The sequence below is a fragment of the Callorhinchus milii genome, unplaced genomic scaffold, assembly GCF_018977255.1.
Source record: "Callorhinchus milii isolate IMCB2004 unplaced genomic scaffold, IMCB_Cmil_1.0 Scaffold1, whole genome shotgun sequence".
NCBI lineage: Eukaryota > Metazoa > Chordata > Chondrichthyes > Chimaeriformes > Callorhinchidae > Callorhinchus > Callorhinchus milii.
This window is the reverse complement of record NW_024704742.1, coordinates 106986862-107009625: the sequence shown is the minus strand read 5'-3', so window position 1 is coordinate 107009625 and position 22764 is coordinate 106986862. Positions and strand designations below refer to the sequence as shown.

The 22764-nt window shown below is 41.6% G+C and overlaps 1 protein-coding gene across 1 annotated transcript in view; it reads right to left on the bottom strand.

Moving 5' to 3' along the window:
* Positions 1–550: 550 nt before the first annotated feature.
* The window catches only part of LOC103178425 (solute carrier organic anion transporter family member 4C1-like), a 47682-nt gene continuing 25468 nt past the window's right edge, over positions 551–22764 (bottom strand). Inside the window, exons 8-13 of the mRNA XM_007893154.2 lie at positions 16746–16941; positions 14801–14948; positions 13370–13536; positions 5862–5926; positions 4863–5000; positions 551–2390 (exon numbers count right to left, since the gene is read on the bottom strand). Coding sequence (XP_007891345.2) covers positions 2278–2390; positions 4863–5000; positions 5862–5926; positions 13370–13536; positions 14801–14948; positions 16746–16941 — 827 coding nt within the window. The 3' untranslated portion in view covers positions 551–2277. The remainder of the gene's footprint in view (positions 2391–4862; positions 5001–5861; positions 5927–13369; positions 13537–14800; positions 14949–16745; positions 16942–22764) is intronic.

Below are 22764 nucleotides of genomic sequence, written 5' to 3'. Positions count from 1 at the left end.
TAACCACTCTCTTGACATGGTAACCCCTGCCCCCTATCAAAACTATTGTCAATATATCCCTTCTCAAAACAATTACATTGGACCCTGCAAACTAATGCAGTTATCACCCCATCTCCAACCTGCACTTGCTCTTCAAGGTGTTGGAACATGTTGTTACCTCCAACCTTGCTCCTCCTTCTCCCATCACTCCCTGTACTAAACCCATCAAATCTGGCTTCAGCCTCACTCTCGATGCCAAGACAGTCTGGTCATAGTTACTAAATGGTATTCTCTCCAATAATGCATATTTCACCTTCATTGTCTGAAACTCCTTACTCGTGGTTATGTGAAATGTAATTTCATTAAGGTTCGCAAAAATGTTCCAGCTCATAACATGTACCTTCAATGAATCATTTGACCAGAGGACACCACGTACTCCTTCCTATAACTTTGCCTGGTGTCAGTGGATAAATAGTCCATCAAGCATAGCTGATGGTCTCTTCCTTAACATGGCCCCAATGAGTCCATTTGCGGCTTTTAATTACAAACTCACAAGTTCAAATACACCAAATTATTGATGATTCATCAATTATTCTTTATTTCTTCAAAATTACCCAATTGCAGAAACAAAGTAGAATTAAACTTGTCTTAAATTCCTTAAACATTTATTTTGTAAAATCTTACTGAAAAAAACTCCTTAAAAGAATGAAGTTACATTTAACCAGAAACATACGCACACTTTTTCTGTTTCATTTACAATTATATGGGAATAGATTGAGCCCAGATTGGTGAATAAGCTAATTTTATAGCAACTATATTTATGCCATTCTCGCATTGAGGCAGAAGTTTGTGGATTCAAGGCCACATTTCTGACAATACATAATACTCATATAAGTCATATTAGTTGGGACCATACATTTAATTATGGAATCCTTTATCTTAGTGGTTAGAGCACTCGCCTAGCAAGTGAGACGACCTGGGTTTGATTCCCGGACAGGAGAAGCATTGAGCAAGTTTCCTTACTCCACACGTCTCTGTTTACTTAGCAGTAAATAGGAACTTGTTTGATAGTCGATAGGCAGACCGCTTTTCCTGGGATAATAATGCCTTCATAAAAAATAAATAATAATTTGATCACTCAATCCACGAGTGTTTGTGGAACGCTGAATGTTGTGCGTAATTGGCTGCCATGTTTCACCCACAAAATATAGTCAATTCACTTTACAGTATATTCTGTGAAACACTTTGAGATATTTTAACAATGTGAAAAGGCTCTATATTAAATGCAAGGATTATTATTATTAATATGACTTTTGCAAAGAATGCGATATGTGAAACTTGCATAAGTCATGTCATACATGAATTATGTAAAGTTATGTACAAGTTGGATTTTATATGACTAACACATAACAAATACACAAGCACTGGACTGGCTGGTGATATTAAGGCAAGGTTTCTGTACCATGTTTAACCCATGCATGTTAAAGCTATGGTAGTCCATTCTTTCCCTATACAGTATTACACAGTACTGTGTAGAAGACATGTACTGTAGAATGAATGGCACAACCAAACCGGTTTCAAAACAGAACTATTTTCATAGAATATAAATTCTTACACAGAACTACAGAGTTAATATTGTAACTGAATTATTAATCCCTTTTTAAAGAAAATGTTAAGTCAGACATAAACTCTCAATTCGCTCTGCCTGATTTCTCCAGTCGAAGTCTGTGGCTTCAAATCAGGCTCGGAGGCAATGTCCTTCTTTTTCATTTCAGGATTTACCTTGCAAAATTGGTTAATCTGGTACTTCTTATCACTGATTCTCCTCGTCACTAACTTGTATTGAGTTGGGGTATCCTCATTGCCTGATGCCATAACTCGTCTTCTGAACGTATTCACTGTTCTGTACTGTGCATGCGGTCCTTCGGCGTTGCAGCTGGTAATTGAGCATGACAGGTCCCCGCAATTGTCTCACATGGAGCGCTGCAAATGCTGCTTCAAGGCCGGTAAGTTTGTGAGTGTGAATCCACAAATTTCTGCTTCGGTGCAAGAATGCTACCAACTGAGCCAGGCTGTCACACAATTTTATTATTATGTAATTGTAAAACAAAACATTTACTTGATTTAACTGCCAGATTTGTATCTTAATTAGCTGCTTGCTCTAATCATCATCCTATAATAGATAAATTCAATAAAAATGGCATCCCAAGGTATGCTACTCAACTAAGTTATTGTGATTTTCCCCATAATCGTTTCTCCCAAATTATTGTGATTTTCACTGCACATTCTGGGCTAACATTACTCAAATAGCTCCTGTCCATCCTTTGGTGTGATTATAACTTTTGATGAAGATTTGTACAGGAAAAAAGCAGCAATAAGCATGATGATAGTGACCACTTTGGTAGATGCAACTGCGGAGACAAGAGACAGACTTAGATTCTGTGGAAAGCAATGTTCTGCTGAAGTTCAAGCTAAATTGTTCAGCCTTTCTGTTTAATGTCAAAAAAAATGCAAACAGACGGAGGGAAGAGGAAACAATAATGTACTCGAACAAATGTGAAATGCAAAATAGTGACTGATCCTGCTAAATCAGCACACGTCAAGAAGTCATCATGGATCAGTAAAAAAATCTGGAATGATCCTGGGTATGTGACTCACAACCCTTAACAGTCATGCATATCCCATTTCCTTCCTGGTTCATTTTCAGTAGTCTACTAACTTTATCGTCAATTTTATTTAGTGACATAAACTAATACTGCCCTCTTCATTAGCCTTCCCACCTCAACTCTCCTCAAGCTCCAGATCATCCAGAACTCCCCAGCTCACATTCTCCCCCATATCAGGCTCCTCAAGGTCATCCTTGCCAAGTTTAGCGGATTTCCTATTCCCCAACAGATTAATTTTTAAAATGTTTGTTCTAACTTTCAAATGCCTACACGCCCTTACCTCTGTGATCTCCTGAGGTATTTTCCAGCTCACAGATAGGCTCATGCCCCAGACCCCTCTTGCCCACCATTATTGGGTGAGCTTTCAGCCACTTTGCACCTAGTCTCTGGAACTCTCTTCTTAAATCCCTCCATCTCGCTCCCTTCATCTAAAAACCAACCTTGTTGACTGTGCCTTCGCCCACCTCCCTTCTTCCTTACCCATTAAGTGCTTTTTTTTTTAAAAAAAGGTATGACAAAATCATACCAGTCTTAACTAATGGCATAAAAGAATTGAACAAAAGCAATTCAACTTTTATGCAACAACCTTCAGACTTTTTCCAGGTTTCCCCTTCTCTTTTGTAGACTCATGCTGGATCTTGGTCAATGGGACATCCTTCCGATGTGAAAGTCACTATACAAATATGAACATATACATGCTCCCACTTGGTGACATAATTCACGGACATGGGGTCACCTTCCACATGTATGCGGATGACATCCATTTCTCTCTCTGCTCTACTCTCGACTCCAGGACCACTGCTGTCCTGACAGAAAGTCTGTCAGACATCAAATCCTGGATGAGAGTTAATTTTCTCCAGTTGAACGTCAACAAGACCGAGGCTCTCCTGATTGCTCGCGTCAGCGCATCCACACCTCAGGCACTGACAGCATCACTATCCATGGATGCACACACTACCTCAATGAGCCAGTCCGAAACTTTGGCTTCTTGTTTGACCCTCAACTGTCCTTTCTACCCCACATCCGTGCCATGATCCGCTCTGCCTTTCCCCACCTCTGCAATATCGCCCGACTCCACCACTGCCTCACCACTCAGGCTGCCGAAACCCTCATCCACGCATTTATTACATCCAGGCTTGACTACGCCAATTCCCTGCTTATTGACATTCCTAACTCTTCCCTCCACAAGCTGCAGATCATCCAGACCTCTGCAGCTCGTATCCTCTCCCGCACCAGGCTCCGTCACTCTATTACCCCCAACATTGCCTAGCTTCACTGGCTTTCTATTCCTGAGAGGATAGAATTCAAAATCCTTGTCCTCACCTTCAAGGTGCTCCACGGCCTTGCTTCTTCCTACCTCTATGATCTGCTAACCACATGTCAACCTGTCCACTCCCTCCGCTCGGCAAGCTCCAGCCTGCTTCATATCTCCCGTCTTGCCCGTTCCACCATGGGGGGTCGGGCCTTCAGCCTCTCTGTCCCCATCCTTTGAAACTATCTCACATTCCCTTTGCCTTGCTCCCTCCTTTACATCCTTCAAGGCACGTCTCAAGACCCTCCTCTTCGATTGCATCTTTGGCTACTCTGCTACCCTCCCTAACCTCCACCCTCCCTTACCCCAAAGCCCCCCTCTCAGGTCCAAATCCCTCACTGTCCAATGCCTTGGAACATCCTCCCGACATGAAAGGCATTATAGAAAATTGACTTCCAAATTTAAGGCTATTTTCTACAATTTCTCACAATCTTTAATTTTAAGATAATGGTCTTAGCTTAAACACATGAGAAATGTCACTGCCCAGGATCCTCCTACATTTTGTCCAAGTCGCCAATGTTTATGTGTAAGCGTTGGCAGGCTATTAGATATTGGGATCATCAGAGCAAGTTTGTCCTCTCCTCTATCGCAGAAAGACAGTAGGAGTTACTGCCAGGTGATCAGCTATAGGTGAGCATGCTTTTTCCCCCTCATTTTTCTCTTTCTTGTCTATGTAACCCAGTGAATTATTTTATTCATTGAGCCATGAGGAGTGCTATTCTCCTTATTAAGACTATCATTAGTTTGGATAAAAATAATAGTCCTTGCATTTGATATAGCGCCTTATCACATCGTTGAAACGTCTCAAAGCGCTTCACAGAAAATACTGTAAAGTGGATTGACTGAGTATTTTGTGGGCAAAATGCAGCATCCAATTGTGCAAAATTGATAAGAGTTAAACTTACTGATCGCTACCAGCAGGTGGACCATGCGTGCGTTGTTATATACCCAGCATGCGCCCTTAATCCCAGAATCGTCCTCATTCCAAAGGATACAAGATTTATCAATCACTGCACCAAAGAGAACTGGTCCTGGAATGGAGCCTACCAGCCAATAAATAACATGCATGTTAGAACAACAATGGGAAAGTTGTCAAGTCGCACTATACATTGACACAAAAATCAATTGTTTACCATTGCAATAATGCTTTGCCATCGAATTGAAACATCATACAGGGACAACCAGCCCAAAATGTTATTCTGAATTATTTAACAAGCTTTGCAGAAGGATAAAAGGAACACTATCCAAGCATTTTTTTCTGTATGTTTGTTGGTGTGGCAACCCGCAGAGCTTGTGCCAGCTGCAACAATAATGAATATCTCTCCCAATTGATCCTGATGGTTGGGGAGAGAACAAGGAAGGTTGGAAAATTTATACGGGGACCTGTGGTTTCAATGTTCAATCAGATATTGCGCCTGCGCACAATGTGCTAGTAACAACTGAATGAAAGAAGAGTAGCAGAGGGAGACCAATTTGATGGGTCAATAAAGCCCACAAGAGACAAAGAATAATTCAGCAGCGTATTCAATATTTAACACATAGACACACACACACAGCAGGAACCCCACCCCCACACAGGCACTGTTCTTCATAGTCAAGTCCATGTAACCAAGCCTTGCACTTCCAGTTCATGGCCTTTCTTGGTTTGAAGCACCTTAAGACCAAAGTTTGAATATTGGACAGTGCTCATCCACTACACTATCCAGGTCTTTAGAATCGACCCCACATCCTGATATCAATGCCATGCAAATGAGAGTTGTGCAGTTGCTTCTATGAACGCAAGATCACTCTGTGGCCTAGCAGATCCTCTCTTTGCAAATGAGACTTTAAGCAGTCTTTTTTTTAATCTATTTTGTATGAATTTCTTTAATAAAAAAACAAAGATGCCCCAAGTTGCTCCTCACCTAATAACCGTACAAAGACCCACTGAACACCCAATGAAAATGAGCGTTGGCTATCGGGCACACACCTGAAAGAAAAGCAAATTGTGGTCAAGATTTAGTCAACTTAGATAATACACTGGAATCCTGTTATGAGGTGATAGGTTTGATCCATAAAATCCCAACCAGCCCTAGTACATCACCAATCACTTATCTGGTGATGGGTGCTATAAGCAAAGCAACAGATTCTAAAGGGGCTAGACAATATAGATCATGACAGGCTATTTCAACTTGTCCAGAATAGTAAAACCAGAGCACACGATTGAAGGGGGATAAATTAAGAACAAATCTACCCAAACACTATTTTAGTGAGCGAATAGTGAACTGGTTGAACAGACTCCCTGGGGAAATGATTGAAGCAGGAAGTGTTGATTCTTTCAAACAGATTAGATCATTTTATTTCAGTAAATAACATTATGGGATATAGTACATAGGTTGCTTGGGACATATGTCATGTGACCGCCAGGAAGGTGGAATATGAACTAAACAGATCTTGGTCTTTATTGGTCTAGCATTTCTTATATTCTTATGTTATGTAACACTGTATTGGGAGGGGTTACCGGTACTGTTTAGCGCTTTGGCATTTCTTCTCGATGTGAAAGGTGCTATACAAATATACATTTATATTGTATTATATTATAACAAGATTGTCCTGTATAATGAATAATCCCCTTACAAACGCACATTTCCATAATTGCTAAATCATAACATCATAGAATTTTACAGAGCAGAGGGAAACCATTTGAGTCTGCATTGTCTCTCAGTACAACAACTTGCAGCCTTCATGCAGGGTAGCATATCGGAGTGCTTAAAATATTGGTCAGAACAAGCTGTCCATTTTTAAATATACACACATATATAGAGCAGCCATTTTGTCCGGCTTAATTGGCGTACAAGGTTAACCGAGGTTCCATTACCTCTTCCTGTCCAGCAGAGGAGCGGCGCCCCCCCCCCCCTCTCTAATTGTTATTCACATTGGACGGGAGGGGACTAATCAGCAGTGATTCCAAGGCAATTGACAGCTTGAAGCCCCTTGTGAATGGACGGCCACTCCAGCCATTCACAGGCTGTTCCAGGTGTCAATCAATCATGATTTGACTTCTCCTATTCCATCCCTTGTTTCTTCCCCATTACTCCGCCTCCTTACTGGTTGGCGGCCCAGAACCATTTGTGAAAGGCTGGAGTCCGTTGTCAATCAATCGCAATTTGATTCTCCCATCTGCATCCCAGAGCCACTTGAGGCTGAATGGCGCACTCAAGACACAGAGTGAGTCGATGGAGAGGTGACCAATGGGGTGTTCTGTCTGGATTAACCAGATTTTGTCCAAATTAACCGAATTTTAAAAGAGGCGACAATGCAAATGAATCGGGACCGGGCATTTTGTCCGATTTACCCGACGTCCAAGGTTAACTGGCATTCGGATTTAGCGGCTTCCATTGAATTTAATTCCCTTTCCTTATTGAGCAGCCAGGCAGAACAGATTCCAGCGGCAATCCATAACTAACTAATAGGTGGTGGACATAAAACAAGCTTGAATTACATTCACTTAATTACACCAGTCTCAAAAAGTTAGTTTGCAGGTGCAGCAAGCAACTAAGAAGGTGAACGGCATGTTAGCGCTCATTGCAAAAGGTTTAGAGTACAAGAGTAGGGAAGTCTTGCTGCAACTGTATAGGGCCTTGGTGAGACCGCATCTAGAGTATTTGGTCTCCTTATTTAAAAAAGGACATACTTGCCCTAGAGGGGGTGCAGCGTAGATTCACTAGGTTAGTTCCTGGGATGAGGGGACTGACCTATGAGGATAGGCTGAATAAACTAGGGCTATATTCTCTAGAGTACAGAAGAATTAGGGGGATCTTATTGAAATATATAAGATTCTTAAAGGGCTGGATAAAGTAGACACTGAGGGTCTGTTTCCCCTGGTAGGAGAATCTATAACCAGGGGTCACAGTCTTAAAATTAACGGTCAGCCTTTTAGAACAGAGTTGAGGAAACATTTCTACACTCAGAGGGTAGTGAATTTATGGAATTACACTCTTATGGAATTCTATTTATGGAATTCACTACCCCAGAAGGCTAGATGCTCAGTCCTTGAACATCTTCAAGACTGAGACTGATAGATTTTTTAAAAAATGGAGGGATTAGGGGATATGGGGATAGGGCAGGTAATTAGAGTTAGTTCTGAAGATCAGCCATGATCTTATCAAATGGCAGGGCAGGCTCGAGGGGCCGAATGGCCTACTCCTGCTCCTAATTCTTATGTTCTTAACTTATTGCAAATAGGGAGCTCCATTGGCTATCTGCCAAGAACAGGCTTAGTTAATTTGTTTCTTTATGTTGTACTGGTTTTAACAAGATAGCTGAGATCAGTAACTCACAGGCATAGGTCATTGTGAAGCCATAATTCATTAGTCCTTGGACAGGTTAAGAGTGTAATTTCAGGGTGAAAGTCCAGAGCTTCATTATGCCAACAGTTCTAACACAAGTGGGATTCTCTTTACTTCAGAGAAATCTGATCTCCAATCCACTCAATGAAGTCATTCATATTCACTTAGGTTTTACAGGTCCAGTAATTCATTTTCTTATATGTCCATCTACAATCCTTGGTTTGACTATAGCTATGAACAGTGCTGGACACTCATCATAAAAAGTTTATAAAAACAATTAAAAAAAGCTGCATCATGGTTTCACTAAGATTTCCTTTGAAACTCTCTGTGTACACAGGGCAAAACCTTGGGCAAGTTTCCTTACTCCACAAGCCTAATAATAATCCCTCCAAAAACCAAAAACAATAACAAATTAGTCATTTTCAATCCACGATGGTTTGTGGGACACTGCTGTGCGCAATTGGCTGCCGCATTTCACCCACAAATATACGGTCAATTCACTTTGTCTATTCTGTAAAGCACTTTGAGACATCGAGAAGACATGAAAAGCGTTATATCAAATGCAAGGATTATTATTATTACTCAGTCCAGCTTAGATTCAAACCCAGGTTCCAGAGATAAATACAGTATGAGAAACCCATAGTGCTCCAATACACCTTTCAATTGAAAACTGAACTGATACTGTGCAATTACAGTGGAAGATGCTTAAGACGAACACATCGGGAGTGGCCATTTTGTCCATCTTAAGTAGCGTCCGAGGCTAACCAAAGTTCTCTTACCTCTTCCCGTCCAGTTGAGGAGCGGTGGTGCCTTCTCTCTCCCATTGCTGTTCCCATTGATCGGGAAGGGGACCAATTAGAGGCAGCTCTGAGGTGATTGACAGCTTGAAGCCACTTGTGAAGTTAGGCTCCACCTATTCATAAATGGCTCCAGGTGTCAATCCACCACGATTTGACTCTTCCCATTCCCTCCCTTGTTTCCCCATTCCTCCACTCCCTCACTGATTGACGTCCCAGAATCGCTTGTGAATGGCTGGAGTCCATCGTCAGGGGAGCGGAGCCGGGACAGAGCGGGGGCGGAGCCGGGACAGAGCGGGGGCGGAGCCGGGACAGAGTGGGGGCGGAGCCGGGACAGGGCGGGGCGGGGGCAAAGCGGGGCGGGGGGAGCTTAGAAAAACGACAAGTGACATCAAAGTGATGTCATATTTAAACAACTGAACCAGGGAAACGTAGAACTAACAAAAACACTAACACAAAACTTTTAAAAAAACTTAAAATCCAGAGAGAGAGAGAGAGAGAGAGGAGAGAATGGCATGGCAGGTAATGTGCGAGGACTATGGTATATGGGCGTTGATGGAGGGCAACCTGAGCTCGGGCGATTTCATCTGCAGCAAGTATCTGCAAATGAGAAAGCTCCAGCTCAGAGTAGCTGAGCTGGAATCTAAGGTGCAGACATTGCGCAGCATTAGGGAAAGTGAGATCTTCCCGGATAGTTTCATCCAAGAGACAATCACTCCCCTGAGACTCAGGGAATGTACAGATTACGTTACTCGTCAGGGACAGGACAGGGTGACTGACAGTTAGGCAGGTAAGGGGACCCCAGAGAGAGTGGTAGAGAAGCCCCAGGCTTTAACCTTGTCCAACAGGTAAGAGGTACTTGCAACCTGTGTGGACAAGGAAGCCTGTGAGGAGTTTGGACAAAGTGACTCCAACACCTCTATACAGGAGGCCACACAAGTGGGGGGAGATAGACAGAATTTACAGTATATTACATTGGTGGTAGTACATGTAAAGCGCTGTCTTACATGAAAGCTGTGTTTGGGACCTTGGATAGTGGTCTGGGAGGAGGTGAAAGGGCAGGTATTACATCTCCTGCGCTGGCACAGGAAGTGTAACAGTACTGTATCTGCTGCTCACAGTATGGTCTCCTTTATATTGGGGAGACTGAGTGCAAATTGGGTGACCGATTTACAGAACACCTTCGTTCTGTGGTCAACCCTGATCTCGGGTCTCCTGCCATTTTAATTCACACTCCCATTCACAGTCTGACCTCTCCATCCATGGTCTCCCACACTGTTCCAATGATCCACAGCGAAAGCTTGAAGAACAGCATCTTATCTATCTGCTAGGGACCCTACAGCCCTCTGGCCTCAATATCGATTTCAGCCACTTCAGACCATAACAGCTCACCCTCCCACCTCCATCTCTTTCTGTTACTAGAAGAGTTACCTTCTGTTATCATTATAATCATCATCCCAGACACTCTTTGTCTCTCTCTGGTGTGTTGCCTGTTCTGCATTATTAACACCTCTTCTCCCCAGTTATGTTTCAACCCACGCCCCACCTTTTGCTTTATGCCACTCTCACCTCTTTAACCCATCAACTAACACATTCTCTCCTTTGTATTTTTTTGTCTTCTTTGTCATCCTTGACCTGGCTCCCCCTCTCAACAACAACAACAAGATTCCATTTATAGAGCGCCTTTCACGTCGGGAACTTTAACACGTCAACTTGTCCTTAAAACCTCTCCCTCCTAACATGCCCCAGTTCTGACAAAGGGTCGTGGGCCTGAAACATTGACTCACTTTCCTTTCTCCACAGATGCTGCCTGAGCTACTGAGTTTTCCCAGCTCTCTCTGTTTTTGTTTCAGATTTCCAGCATCTGCAGTATTTTGTGTTTTGTTCAAGAAAAACTAAGAACTGATTAAGAGGGAGAAAATGGATTATGAGGGCAAACTAACTAGAAACATAAAGACAGACTGCAAGCAGTTTTACAAATACATGAAGAGGAAGAGACTACCAAAAGTGAATGTGAGTCCATTAAAGGCAGACACAGGAGGAATTATAATGGAGGATAAAGATATGATAGTCATTAAACAAATACTTTGTTTCTGTCTTCATGTTAGAAGACTGAAAACTTACCAAAAATAGAGGGGAACCAAGCACCTAATGTTAGTGAGCAACTTAGGGAATTAACATCAGTAAAGAATTAGTACTAGTGAAATTGTTGAGATTGAAAAATGACAAATCCCCTGGACCTGATGGCCTTAGGGTTTTAAAAGAAGTGGCTGCTGAGATAGTGGATGTCTTGTTCTTCCAAAATTCCCTGGATTCTGGAACAGTTCCCATTGATTGGAACATTGCAAACATAACACTACTATTTAAGAAGGGTGGGAGAGAGAAGATAGGGAACTATAGACCAGTCAGTCTGACATCGGTGGTAGGGAGAATTCTAAAATCCTTAATTTGGGATGTCGTAGTGGGATACTTAGAGGACCATAACATGATTAGGCAAAGTCAACATGGCTTTACAAAAAGGAAGTCATGCTTAACAAATCTTTTACAGTTCTTTGAGGATGTAACTAGCAAGTTAGATAGGGGGAACCAGTAGATGTAGTGTATTTAGATTTTCAGAAGGCATTCGATAAGGTGCCACATAAAAGGCTGCTACACAAGATTAGGGCCCATGGAAATGAAGGCAATATATTAGCATGGATCGAAGAGTGGCTAACGGGAAGAAAACAGAGAGTAGGGATAAACAGGTCCTTCTCAGATTGGCAAGATGTGACTAGTGGAGTGCCATAAGGATCAGTGCTTGGGCCTCAACTATTTACCATCTATATCAATTATCTAGACAAGGATATAGAACTTAAAATATCTAAATTTGTAGATGATACAAAGCTAGGTGGGAGAGTAAACTCTGAGGATGACACAAAAAGATTGCAAAGGGATATAGATAGGCTAGGTGAGTGGGCAAGAAGGTGGCAAGTGGAGTATAACATGGGGAAGTGTGAAGTTATTTACCTAGTAGTAAAAACAGAAAAGCAGATTATTTTCTCGAGGGTGAGAGACTAGATAATGTTAGTGTTCAGAGGGATTTGGGTGTCCTTGTACACCAGTCACAAAAAGTTAGTATGCAGGTACAGCAAGCAACTAGGAAGGCTAATGGCATGTTGGCATTTATTGGAAAAGGGTTAGAATACAAGAGTAGGGAAGTCTTGCTGCAACTGTATAAGGCCTTGGTGAGACCGCACCTAGAATATTGTGTGCAGTTTTGGTCTCCTTATTTAAGAAAGGATATACTCGCCTTAGAGGGGAAGAGGGGATGCAGCATAGGTTCACTAGGTTGGTTCCTGGATGAGGATTTGACCTATGAGGATAGGTTGAGTAAACTAGGCCTATATTTTCTAGAATATAGAAAAATTAGGGGTGATCTTATAGAAACATATAAGATTCTTATGGGGCTTGACAGAGTAGACAGTGTGAGACTGTTTCCCCTGGAGGAGAATCTAGAACTAGGGGTTATAGTCTTAAGATTAAGGGTCAGCCTTTTCGAGTTGAGAAAATACTTCTTCACTCAGAGGGTAGTGAATTTATGGAACGCTCTATCCCAGAAGGCTGTAGATGCTCAGTCCTTGAACGTATTCAAGACTGAGATTGATAGGTTTCTAAAGGATAGAGGGATTAAGGGATATGGGGATAAATTGGAGATGGAGTTAGGTTAGAAGATCAGTCTTGATCTTATTGAATGGTAGGGCAGGTTCGAGGAACCAAACGGCCTACTCTTGCTCCTAATTCCTATGTTCCTATGTCAATCAATCGCAATTTGACTATTTCCATCTCCACCCCATAGCCGCTCATGGCTGAATGGAGCCGCTCAAGACAAAGACGGAATAAATTGCCTGCAGAATAAATACAGTTTTGATCTTATTATCAATACACATTATTATTAATAATAATAATAATCCTTGCATTTGATATAGCGCTTTTCACGTCGGGAGGACGTCCCAAAGCGCTTCACAGAACACACTGTGAATTGACTGTATATTTGTGGGCGAACGCGGCAGCCAATTGCGCACAGCAATGTCCCACAAACAGTCGTAGATTGAAAATGACCAATTTTTTTTTTATTATTGTTTTTTGTTTTTTTTGGAGGGATTATTATTAGGCTCTGTGTGGAGTAAGGAAACTTGCCCAAGGTTTCGCTCTGCCTGGAATTGAACTCAGGTCTCTCGCTTGCAAAGCTCTAACCACTGAGCTACAGGACTCCTTAATTATTGAATTAAGGCTGAATAACTGACTTACCTGAGAGTACTTACGGTGACTGGTATGCTGCTCATGAAAATAAAAATAACGTATATCAACAGAAAACACATAATTATGGGCATCTGTTTGCATGTAGAAGGGCATTTTCCTGTATGTGCCACAAATGTATGATTAAAATTCTGGATACAAGAACAGTTCTGATAAATCTGCAATACAATGGGCAAAACCAAAGAATCACCAGCACAATATTTGTTTATTTTCATGCATGTGAGCACAATTGTATTTTATGTAATTATATATATTTTTGGATTTATTATTATTTTTGTCATTATTTATTTTGTCATCAATGAAAAGGAGATCACACATTTTCCACTCTCAGGGGAAAATAGTCAGAGTCTTTCATTATAAATTCTCTTAACACAAAGTGCTGGGAAGAGAAGGAGATTATTGAAGCAATTTATTCATTCGATAAAGATGTGACACGAATGGGATGCAGACAGTCAAATTGCAAATATCCTTAACACTTGAATTTTGTCCCTCCCACATCACTCCCACCCTCGCTCGCCTCCACTGGCTTCCCATCCCCCAGAGCATCGAATTCAAGATCCTCATCCTCACCTACAACGCCTACAATGCCTTGCTCCCTCCTACCTCTCCGACCTACTATCCCCCTACTTACCTGCCCGTACCCTCCATTCCTCTGGTCTGCTCCACATCCCCCGCCCCAACCGCCCTACCATCGGTGGCCGGGCCTTCAGCCTCTCAGCCCCCAGGCTCTGGAACTCCATCCCCCAGTGCCTTCGCCGCTTCCTCCCTTTCCTGCTTCAAGGCCGGTCTCAAGACCTTTCTCTTTGACCGTGCCTTCAGCTCCCCTCTCGACTCTCCACCCCCTCCTCGCTCCCTCCCTTTGCTCCCCTCACCCTGACCATTTCCCCCCTGCTCGGGTCCTGACCCAACTGTCCAGCGCCTTGGGACGTCCTCCCGACATGAAAGGCGCTCTATAAATGAAATCTTGTTGTTGCTTGTGATTGGCAGGAGTGCCAATAGTGAGATACAAACATGTCCATGGAGTTTCATCTCCACTACAATGCTGTTCATTGTTTTTTGGATAGCCAAATGTGTAACACATGCAGTAACTGATTACCATGCTTAAGAGTATTCAAAACAAACTGAAGTGCCAACTAACCATGGGAATTTCCCTTTGTCTGGAACGGAATGCACATTAATTTTATTGCACTAGTGCACAGATCACACTATGTGTGAAACTATACACACTACATCAGCCTTTGTGTGTTTCTTGTTTTTCAAACACTTTGACATGATTTTTTTTGTTCCAATGTGCAAGTGTGGTTCCTAAGCAGATAACTTCTGCCCATTCCTTATGTTGAAGCCACCGTGAAACAATTTGATTTGGGTGAATTCACTGATCACAACTTTGTAAAGCATATTTAGTATGATAAAGGGACCAACCTGCTCTGTTAAATGAGTACAGCCTCCATAACATGCAGAAAAATACTGGACCCCATTAGCTCCACAGATTGGGTTGTAGAATGATTGAAGGCAGCTACAGTTGGCGTTACAGGATGCCTCCAATTCAAATTTGTTTGAAGTGATGGTACTGTAAAATGTAATAAGTGAAAAATTCAATCTATCCTTCTCTGCGTCCATTAACAAATTTTAAAATCACACTACTTGTTCCAAAATATTCATTGAAACATAAGCCCCACCCCATTAAGTTTCATTAGTGATGTGTTATTTGTCAAATCATAAGTTTCTAAAGCACATAAACATTTGGCTCATCAAAAGTCTAAGCTGATGTTTTAATTTAAGACAATCTTCCCCACTCTCTTGTTCACTCCCCTTTTATCCTATTCTTTTTCAAGAATCTGTTTAATTTCCTTTTATAATTGCCTATGAGAGCTGTCAAAAATCCTGTCTTGCCTGGTATCCACCCTTCTCTCATTAAAAATCCCAATCTACATCTACACATGTCACCTCTAACCAGTTTTATCTAAGACTATACGTTGTTTTATTTTGGATCCTAGTTTGTCAATTTCCTTCCTCATTTTAAATACCTCATTTAGATCACCACCTAATTTCCTCAACTCTTTGGAAATATAACCCCAGTGCACCCAAACTCTTATTGTAACTAATTTCTTTACTCCAGATATTAATCTACTGAATCGTCACTGGTTACCCTCCAAGGTTATGCCCTTTCTAGGATTATGTGCCAAAATTGAACACAATGCTCCAAATGAGGTCTGACCAGCAGTCTATACAACAGCAATTCCTTGTTATCAAGTTTTTCATCCTTTCAGCCTTTGTATTTGCTTTCTGCAGCCGCAAACTAACTTTTCATAGTTTATACACTCAGTTGGACTCTTAAATTCCTTTGTCCACCTATCTCCCTAATGATTCTCCGAATGCATTTCTGTTCTCTAGTCTTAAGTTCAAAATTGAAAAGTTCAAACCTCACACTTAGTTACATGGAACCACATTTGCTAAAGTTCTACACATTTGAATAACCTGTTTGCGGCCTTTGCAATTTTCTGCTCATGTTTTCACAAATTATAAGTTTCTAAATGAATGTCAATACAAACTTGTCTTGTCTCCCCTATATTCCTAAACCTATGTCAATTATATATGATGCAGAACCCTGGAGATACCACTTATCATAGTGAACCAATCAGAAAATGTCCTTTTTATCCCAACTCAATGCAGTTTCATTTCAACTATTAATCTCTTAGGTGGCACCTTATCATAGGCCTTATGAAAATATATTAAATGATATCCAGTGATCCATCTTTATCTATCATCTCAACGGTTCTGTTAAGGAATTTATTGGATTAGTCAGACACAGTCTAGCCTTCACAAAACCATTGCCCATTTTTTTCTAATTTGTTCATATTTATGAGGATGCTAAGATACTTTGTCCCTCATGACAGATCCCAGCAATTTGCCAACAATTAATGTTTATGATAGTTATTTAGTTTGTCCACTTTCTCTCATCTTGAATAATGGAAGTTTATTACCTTCCAATTCTCTGGTATAATTTTCAAATCCTGTAAGATAACCCCTTTAAGTTCCTCCTCTTCTCTAACCTCTAGTTTTCCCTTTGACTCTGCTATCAAATCATCCTCTCCACTATGCTGTAAGCTTTAATATCCATTTCTTTATATTCCAAGGCTTACACATATTCATCATCCACCGAGTTCTCACCATAATTTTATATGAATGTTAAAATGTTGAACAATGACATAGTAAAGCAGAAAATGACACTCATTCCAGTTCCAATATATATAATATATAACCAGTTAGTTCATATTAATCCCTGAAAATATTTGACAGAGCAATGCCTTAGTTAAAATTTATGGGATATCATTCAAGACAGCATATTTAACCTCAAATTAGTTACCTTTCATAGGGCCTGTTGACTCCAGCAAGTGGCACATTGTCACATTTTGCGAAGATGAAAACCGCCAAGCAAGTCAGTGCTAGTGTGGTCATAATTATAGCCATTTTAATCATTTTGTCACAACCTAGCTTCAATTTGGAAATGATGATTCCACTGATAATTTGACCAAAGATTGCTCCAGGGGCCAGGACTAGCCCTGAAAAATGAACATTACAATCAAACAACATTCAATGCTGTATCACAGCATCATACCTGCATATTTTCCTAGTAGAAAAAAAATGTTCTTAGAAGTTTCATTGTTCAATAAACTATTGCAAGAAAACATATTCTTCATACAGTAAACATCACTGACATGGTCTGTTTCTATACCTCAGTTTTTCTACTCAAGGCTCTCAGTACACCTGCAATACATAGTAAAACCCTAATAACAGAACCCTGTCTTAATTAGTCTCTACACTTAAGTAGCTATGCTGTCAATGTCCCAGCCGTTTCCCATGCAAAATGTTAATCTTCACATATAACTTGGAAGTACAGTATCATTGTACAGTAACAGATACACGATAGGAAACAGAAAATAAGCATGTGTATAGATACATAGGCCTATACATATAGTTATGAGTTAACAAATAACCTCACAGCTGTGGGGGCTGGGGCCACTCTGTCACATTACCAGCCCTTGTGGTCCCAAAGGACCCAAGCCTATCTCACCACTCTAGATAACTAATCGGTGAGCTCTTTTCCCTTGAAGCAACAAGTTATCAATTTACTATAGTGGTAAGAAAAAGTAGGATACCCTATAACTTAAAAAGCTCAACATTTATTACATATAAATAGAGATTGTGGTTGAAATACATTGGGAAATAATTAACATTAATAGTGCCTTGCAATGGGCACTGTTTGTGGGACAACTCTATGCACCATTGGCTGCAGCATGTCATCCAGAAAATATACTACTCAATGATGTGACAAGGCATACAACAAAATGCAAATGCATTTTACTTTTACTGACAATTATTTACTGACAAGAGGAAAATACCACCCTCCCACAGGTTTGAGTAGGATTGGGTTTGGGTCTGATATCCCCACCTATCAGAACAGTCCAGATTCAGACATGACAAATAGCCATGCCCAAGCATTAGTCAACATCTTGAAGAGAGGAAGGCATAAAGCAGAGAAAAATTGTTTGACTGAATACTGAATTGAAACTAGTGCCACCTGTATTATTTTATGCCTAGAGGTCGAGCATATTCTGTGTTAATCTGCTGCTGTTTTTTCAGAAGCTCCAGGTCCAATGTTTTATGAAGGACATTCTCCTGACTAAGATACACCGTCACCGCCAGCAATATTTCATTCCACTCGTTGTTATTTTTATTCAATCTCAATCAATCCAGGAAGCAGTATGTGCTGCTGGCTTTCCTGACAATGAATTATTATTTTCTGATGTACAGAACAGCCTGTGCCATCTGGTGTATGTACAGTTCATTGAGAAATAACATGAGGTGCTTTCTCATCATGCTCATCTCATCTTTCACCTTTCTTCTCCTTCGTGCCACTGTCTCCCCACCCTACGCCCCCAATCTATTCTCTTCACTGAAAACACTGGCAAATTGCAACCATAAGAGAGCCTCCTGAAGAATCATAGAAATTTACAGCACAGAAGAAAGCCATTTGGCCGATAGAGTCTGCACTTGGCTCTCACAACAACATATTACATTTGTAAAGGGTCTTTCCCATCGGGAACACGTCCCAAGGTACCAGAAAGTCAGGGATTTGGACCCAAGCAGAGGGGTTGAGATCAGGAGGGTGGAGGGTAGGGGTAGGAGGGTATCCAAATGAGCGGTCGAAGAGGAAGGTTTTGAGACGTGCCTTGAAGGAGGCAAGGGAGGGAGCAAGATAGAGAGACTGTGGGATGGAGTTCCAATGGGTGGAGGCAGAGAAGCTGAAGGCTAGACCGCTGATGGTGGGGTGGGCTGAGCGGGGATGTGGAGCAGGCCGGAACCTGCTAAGTGAAGGGAGTGGACAGGTTGATATGAGGCTATCAGGTCACAGAGATAGGAAGGAGCAAGGCCGTGGAGGGCCTTGAAGGTGAGGACGAAGATTTTGAACTCTATCCTCTGGGGAATGGAGAGCCAGTGGAGCCAGGGGAGGGTGAGAGGGTCACGGAGCTTGGTGTGAGAGAGGACATAAGCTGCAGCTTCTTCCTGTATTGTATTGGTTGGAGGTCTCGCCTCGCAAGCGAGAGGACCCGGGTTTGATTCTCGGCAAAGCGGAACGTTAGGCAAGTTTCCTTACTCCACACGCCTCTGTTTACCAAGCAGTAAGTCGGAACCCGGTCACTTTCCTAGGTTAATAGTCCCTCAAAAATAAATAAATTGGTCACTCAATCCACGACCGTTTGTAGGACACTGCTGTGCGCAATTGGCTGCCACATTTCACCCAGAAGATCTACACTTTACAGTATATTCTGTGAAGCACTTTGAAATCTCAATGTCATGATAAGGCGCTATATAAAATGGAAAAGGATTATTATTATTGTTACACTGCCCTGCCCTCTCAAACTTGTATCTTTCATATTCCTGTAACTTCCCTCTTGATACCCACAATGGACTGTGCCTCTACCATGTAACTTGACAGGGCATTCTACATCCCAACAACTCTCGTGTGAAAATAATTCTCCTAAACTCCTCAAAACCAATAGCTGTTCTACCAAAAGCTTGATTGGGTTAGGACCGTCAGTTTTTAAAAAAAGATTTAAAAATATATTTGACATAATGTCCAATCATATGAATAGACTCGCACGATAACATCTATCTAAATTGCCATCTTTTTGTTGCATGGTTATAATGGAATTTCGGGCAATGTCACTGCTATCTCTGCTCAGAAGACTTACTCATTGGCCCTTCAAATAAATAGAAATAAATTATCTCTTCCTCCCAATCACACCAGATCCAATGCTTTGGCTAAAATACCTCAACTACCACAAAACATCATCTAGGAACAAAATAAGATGTTTGTGGGACACTGTGCAGGGTATTAAAACAATCCCGTCACCACTGGAATTTAGGTTCAAATCAAGATCAGATTAAGGGATGAAAATCTCCTCTTTTTGCAGCCTCTCATTGTCTAATCTGAAATTCAACTGGGCAATCTAATCCCTGCTTCTCCTCCAGCAAAGAAACTGGATGAAAATTGTCAAGTCTCACCAAAAACAGCCATATCCACATCAGGGTCAGGAATTGGAAAATTTCACACTGATCCATTTAGAGATATTTGTCTGAGGTTAATTTTTAATCGATCGATTTCAAGATGATCTCACTCATCAAGAAATCCCAAAATGCCATGGCACCTCTCTGTGTTTCTGACCTGCCTTCTCCTCACTCCACTATCTCTGTTCGGCTGGCTCTGGCCTCCCACTTGTCCCTCGTCCACTCCGTTCCACTGGCCACACTTTCAGCCATTTCCCCCGAAAGCTTTGTAACTTTCTCCCCTAATCCCTCCACCTTGCCCCCTCCTACCACTCTTTTAAATCACAACAACAACATTACATTTGTATAGCACCTTTCACATCGTGAGGATGTCCCAAGGCGCTGGACAGTGTACAGCATTTCAAGACGACCTTCTTCTTCTACTGTGCTTATGGTCACCTCCTCCCGCCTTCCAGCTCAGCATCAGGCTCTGCCAATGTTAAGCGGTCCGAGATGCTGCCCTGTGTGAAGGGCACTATATAAATGTGAGTTGTTGTTGTTAAAACATGCTTCTGGGACAGAGTAGAAGAAACATTGCTCTTCATTATATCGCTGACCTATGGATGCTTGATGCTGACACCAGCAGCATTACCTGTGGCCACTGGCAAAAACAGCCAAGATGTTTACAGGATTTTCTCTCCCACCTCCACAACATTGCTCGGCTCTGCCACTGCCTCACCCCTCAGGCCACTGAAACCCTCATTCATCACATCTAGGTTCTTGAAGGTCATGGACCCCAAACATTGACCCACGACTGCTTGTCGGCCTTCCCAACTCTTCCCTCCACAAGCTGAAGATCATCCAGAACATCAGCTTTTGTCCTCTCCTGTACCAGGCTCCACGGCCCCATCACACCCACACTTGCCCGGCTCCACTGGCTCTCCATCCCCCAGAAGATTTAGTTCAAAATCCTCACCCTCGCCTTCAAAGCCCACCATGGCCTTGCTGTTTCCTACCTCTGTGACCTGCTAACCCCATATCAACTTGTCCGCTCCGTCTGCTAAGCAGGCTCCAGCCTGCTCCATATTCCTCACCCGGCTCTTCCACCATTGGCAGTTGGGCCTTCAGCCTCTATGCCTGAACCCTCTGGAATTTGTCTCAAAGACATGATAAGGCGGTATATCAAATGCAAGGATTATTATTATTATATGTTATCCTCCCAATGTGAAAGGTGCTATACGAATGTAATTTGTTCTTGGTGTTGTTGAATAGTGCCATGGGATCTTTAATGTATTGAACCTGAGTTCAATTCCAGGCAGGGCGAAACCTTGGACAAGTTTCCTTACTGCACACGCTTAATAATAATCCCTCCAAAACCAAAAACAATAAGAAATTGGTCATTTTCAATCTACGACTGTTTGTGGGACATTGCTGTGTGCAATTGGCTGCCAAGTTCACCCACAAATATACAGTCAATTCACTTTACAGTGTGTTCTGTGAAGCGCTTTGGGGCATCCTCCCGACGTGAAAAGCGCTATACCAAATGCAAAGATTATTATTATTATTATTAATGTCCACAGCAATTCCAACAATGAAATGTTCCCCCAGCACTATACTCAGCTACCACCCTAAACTGTGGGTTAGTGTCCTGACGGGAAGCTTAAATCCACAACCTTCTGGTTTGGAGGCAGGAGTGCTAACAAACATCCATTCGGCAGGACTAGCATCTATCGCTTTCAACAAAACCCAAAATATATCACACCTCCCCTCCACATGCATAATTTAATGAGTTAATCTCTTAGGTTCAGTTCAATCTGAAATGAAACATTTGTTGTCATTGTATGACACTTAATGGGACGGGGAATTAGAAGGCTGTTGCTAGTTATATTATAGAATGTTCTTAAATATCCTACACTTTGAGTTCTGTTTTAAGCAGACTCTATTTGAACTGCAACAGACTATTCAATGGGGGCAAGGTTATCTGCTTCCTCTCTCACTGACTACTGTAAAATGCTCTTTGACTGAAGCCAATTACTACACTGTGTTTAAATCAATGCTCAAACGTAATACTCAATAGGATTCAAAACATTTGATTTGGCTTTTTCCAGTCGGCACAAAAAAGGAACATTTTCCAGCCTTATTATATTGATTACAGTACAGTAGCAGCTCCACTGTGTAGTGGTGGGTGTCGCGGTGCGAGCTACACTGAAGAATAGCACAGGTGCTCACGAATGCAGGTGTTGGGGTGGGGGAAGAAGAGGATATTTTTTGTTATTCAATTTCTGAATTAAAACAGCTGACAGGAAAGTATGATGGGACAACTGTTTTGAATCAGTAGAATGCCTTACAATTTAAAGACAGGCAAGTAAAAGGTCTTGATATACTGAAGGCTACACACAGAAAAAACAAACTCAAAAGATCGAAGCTGGATTAGTGTAATAATAATTCTTGCATTTGATATAGGCCATATATAGAGTAGTTTTGCCACCCTAATCAACTCTTTTTGGCCACCATAAGAAACTTGAAGGTCATGGACCCCAAACTTCGACCCTCTTTTCTTTCTCCATAGATGCTGCCTGACCTGCTGAGTATTCCCAGCGATCTCTGTTTTTCTTTCAGATTTACAGCATCTGCAGCATTTTGCGTTTTATAAGAAATATCTTGGCTCAGAATAGGTCTAAAAGACAGTAGAATAGAAGCACCGTTAAGAGTATCTGGTCGCTTTAAATTTGAAGTGTTACAATAACATGGAAACAACATGTAAAGAGAATAAACAAGCCTTGTATTGCTTCAAAATCACCTGCAATACATAGCTGAATAAACAGAATTGAAAC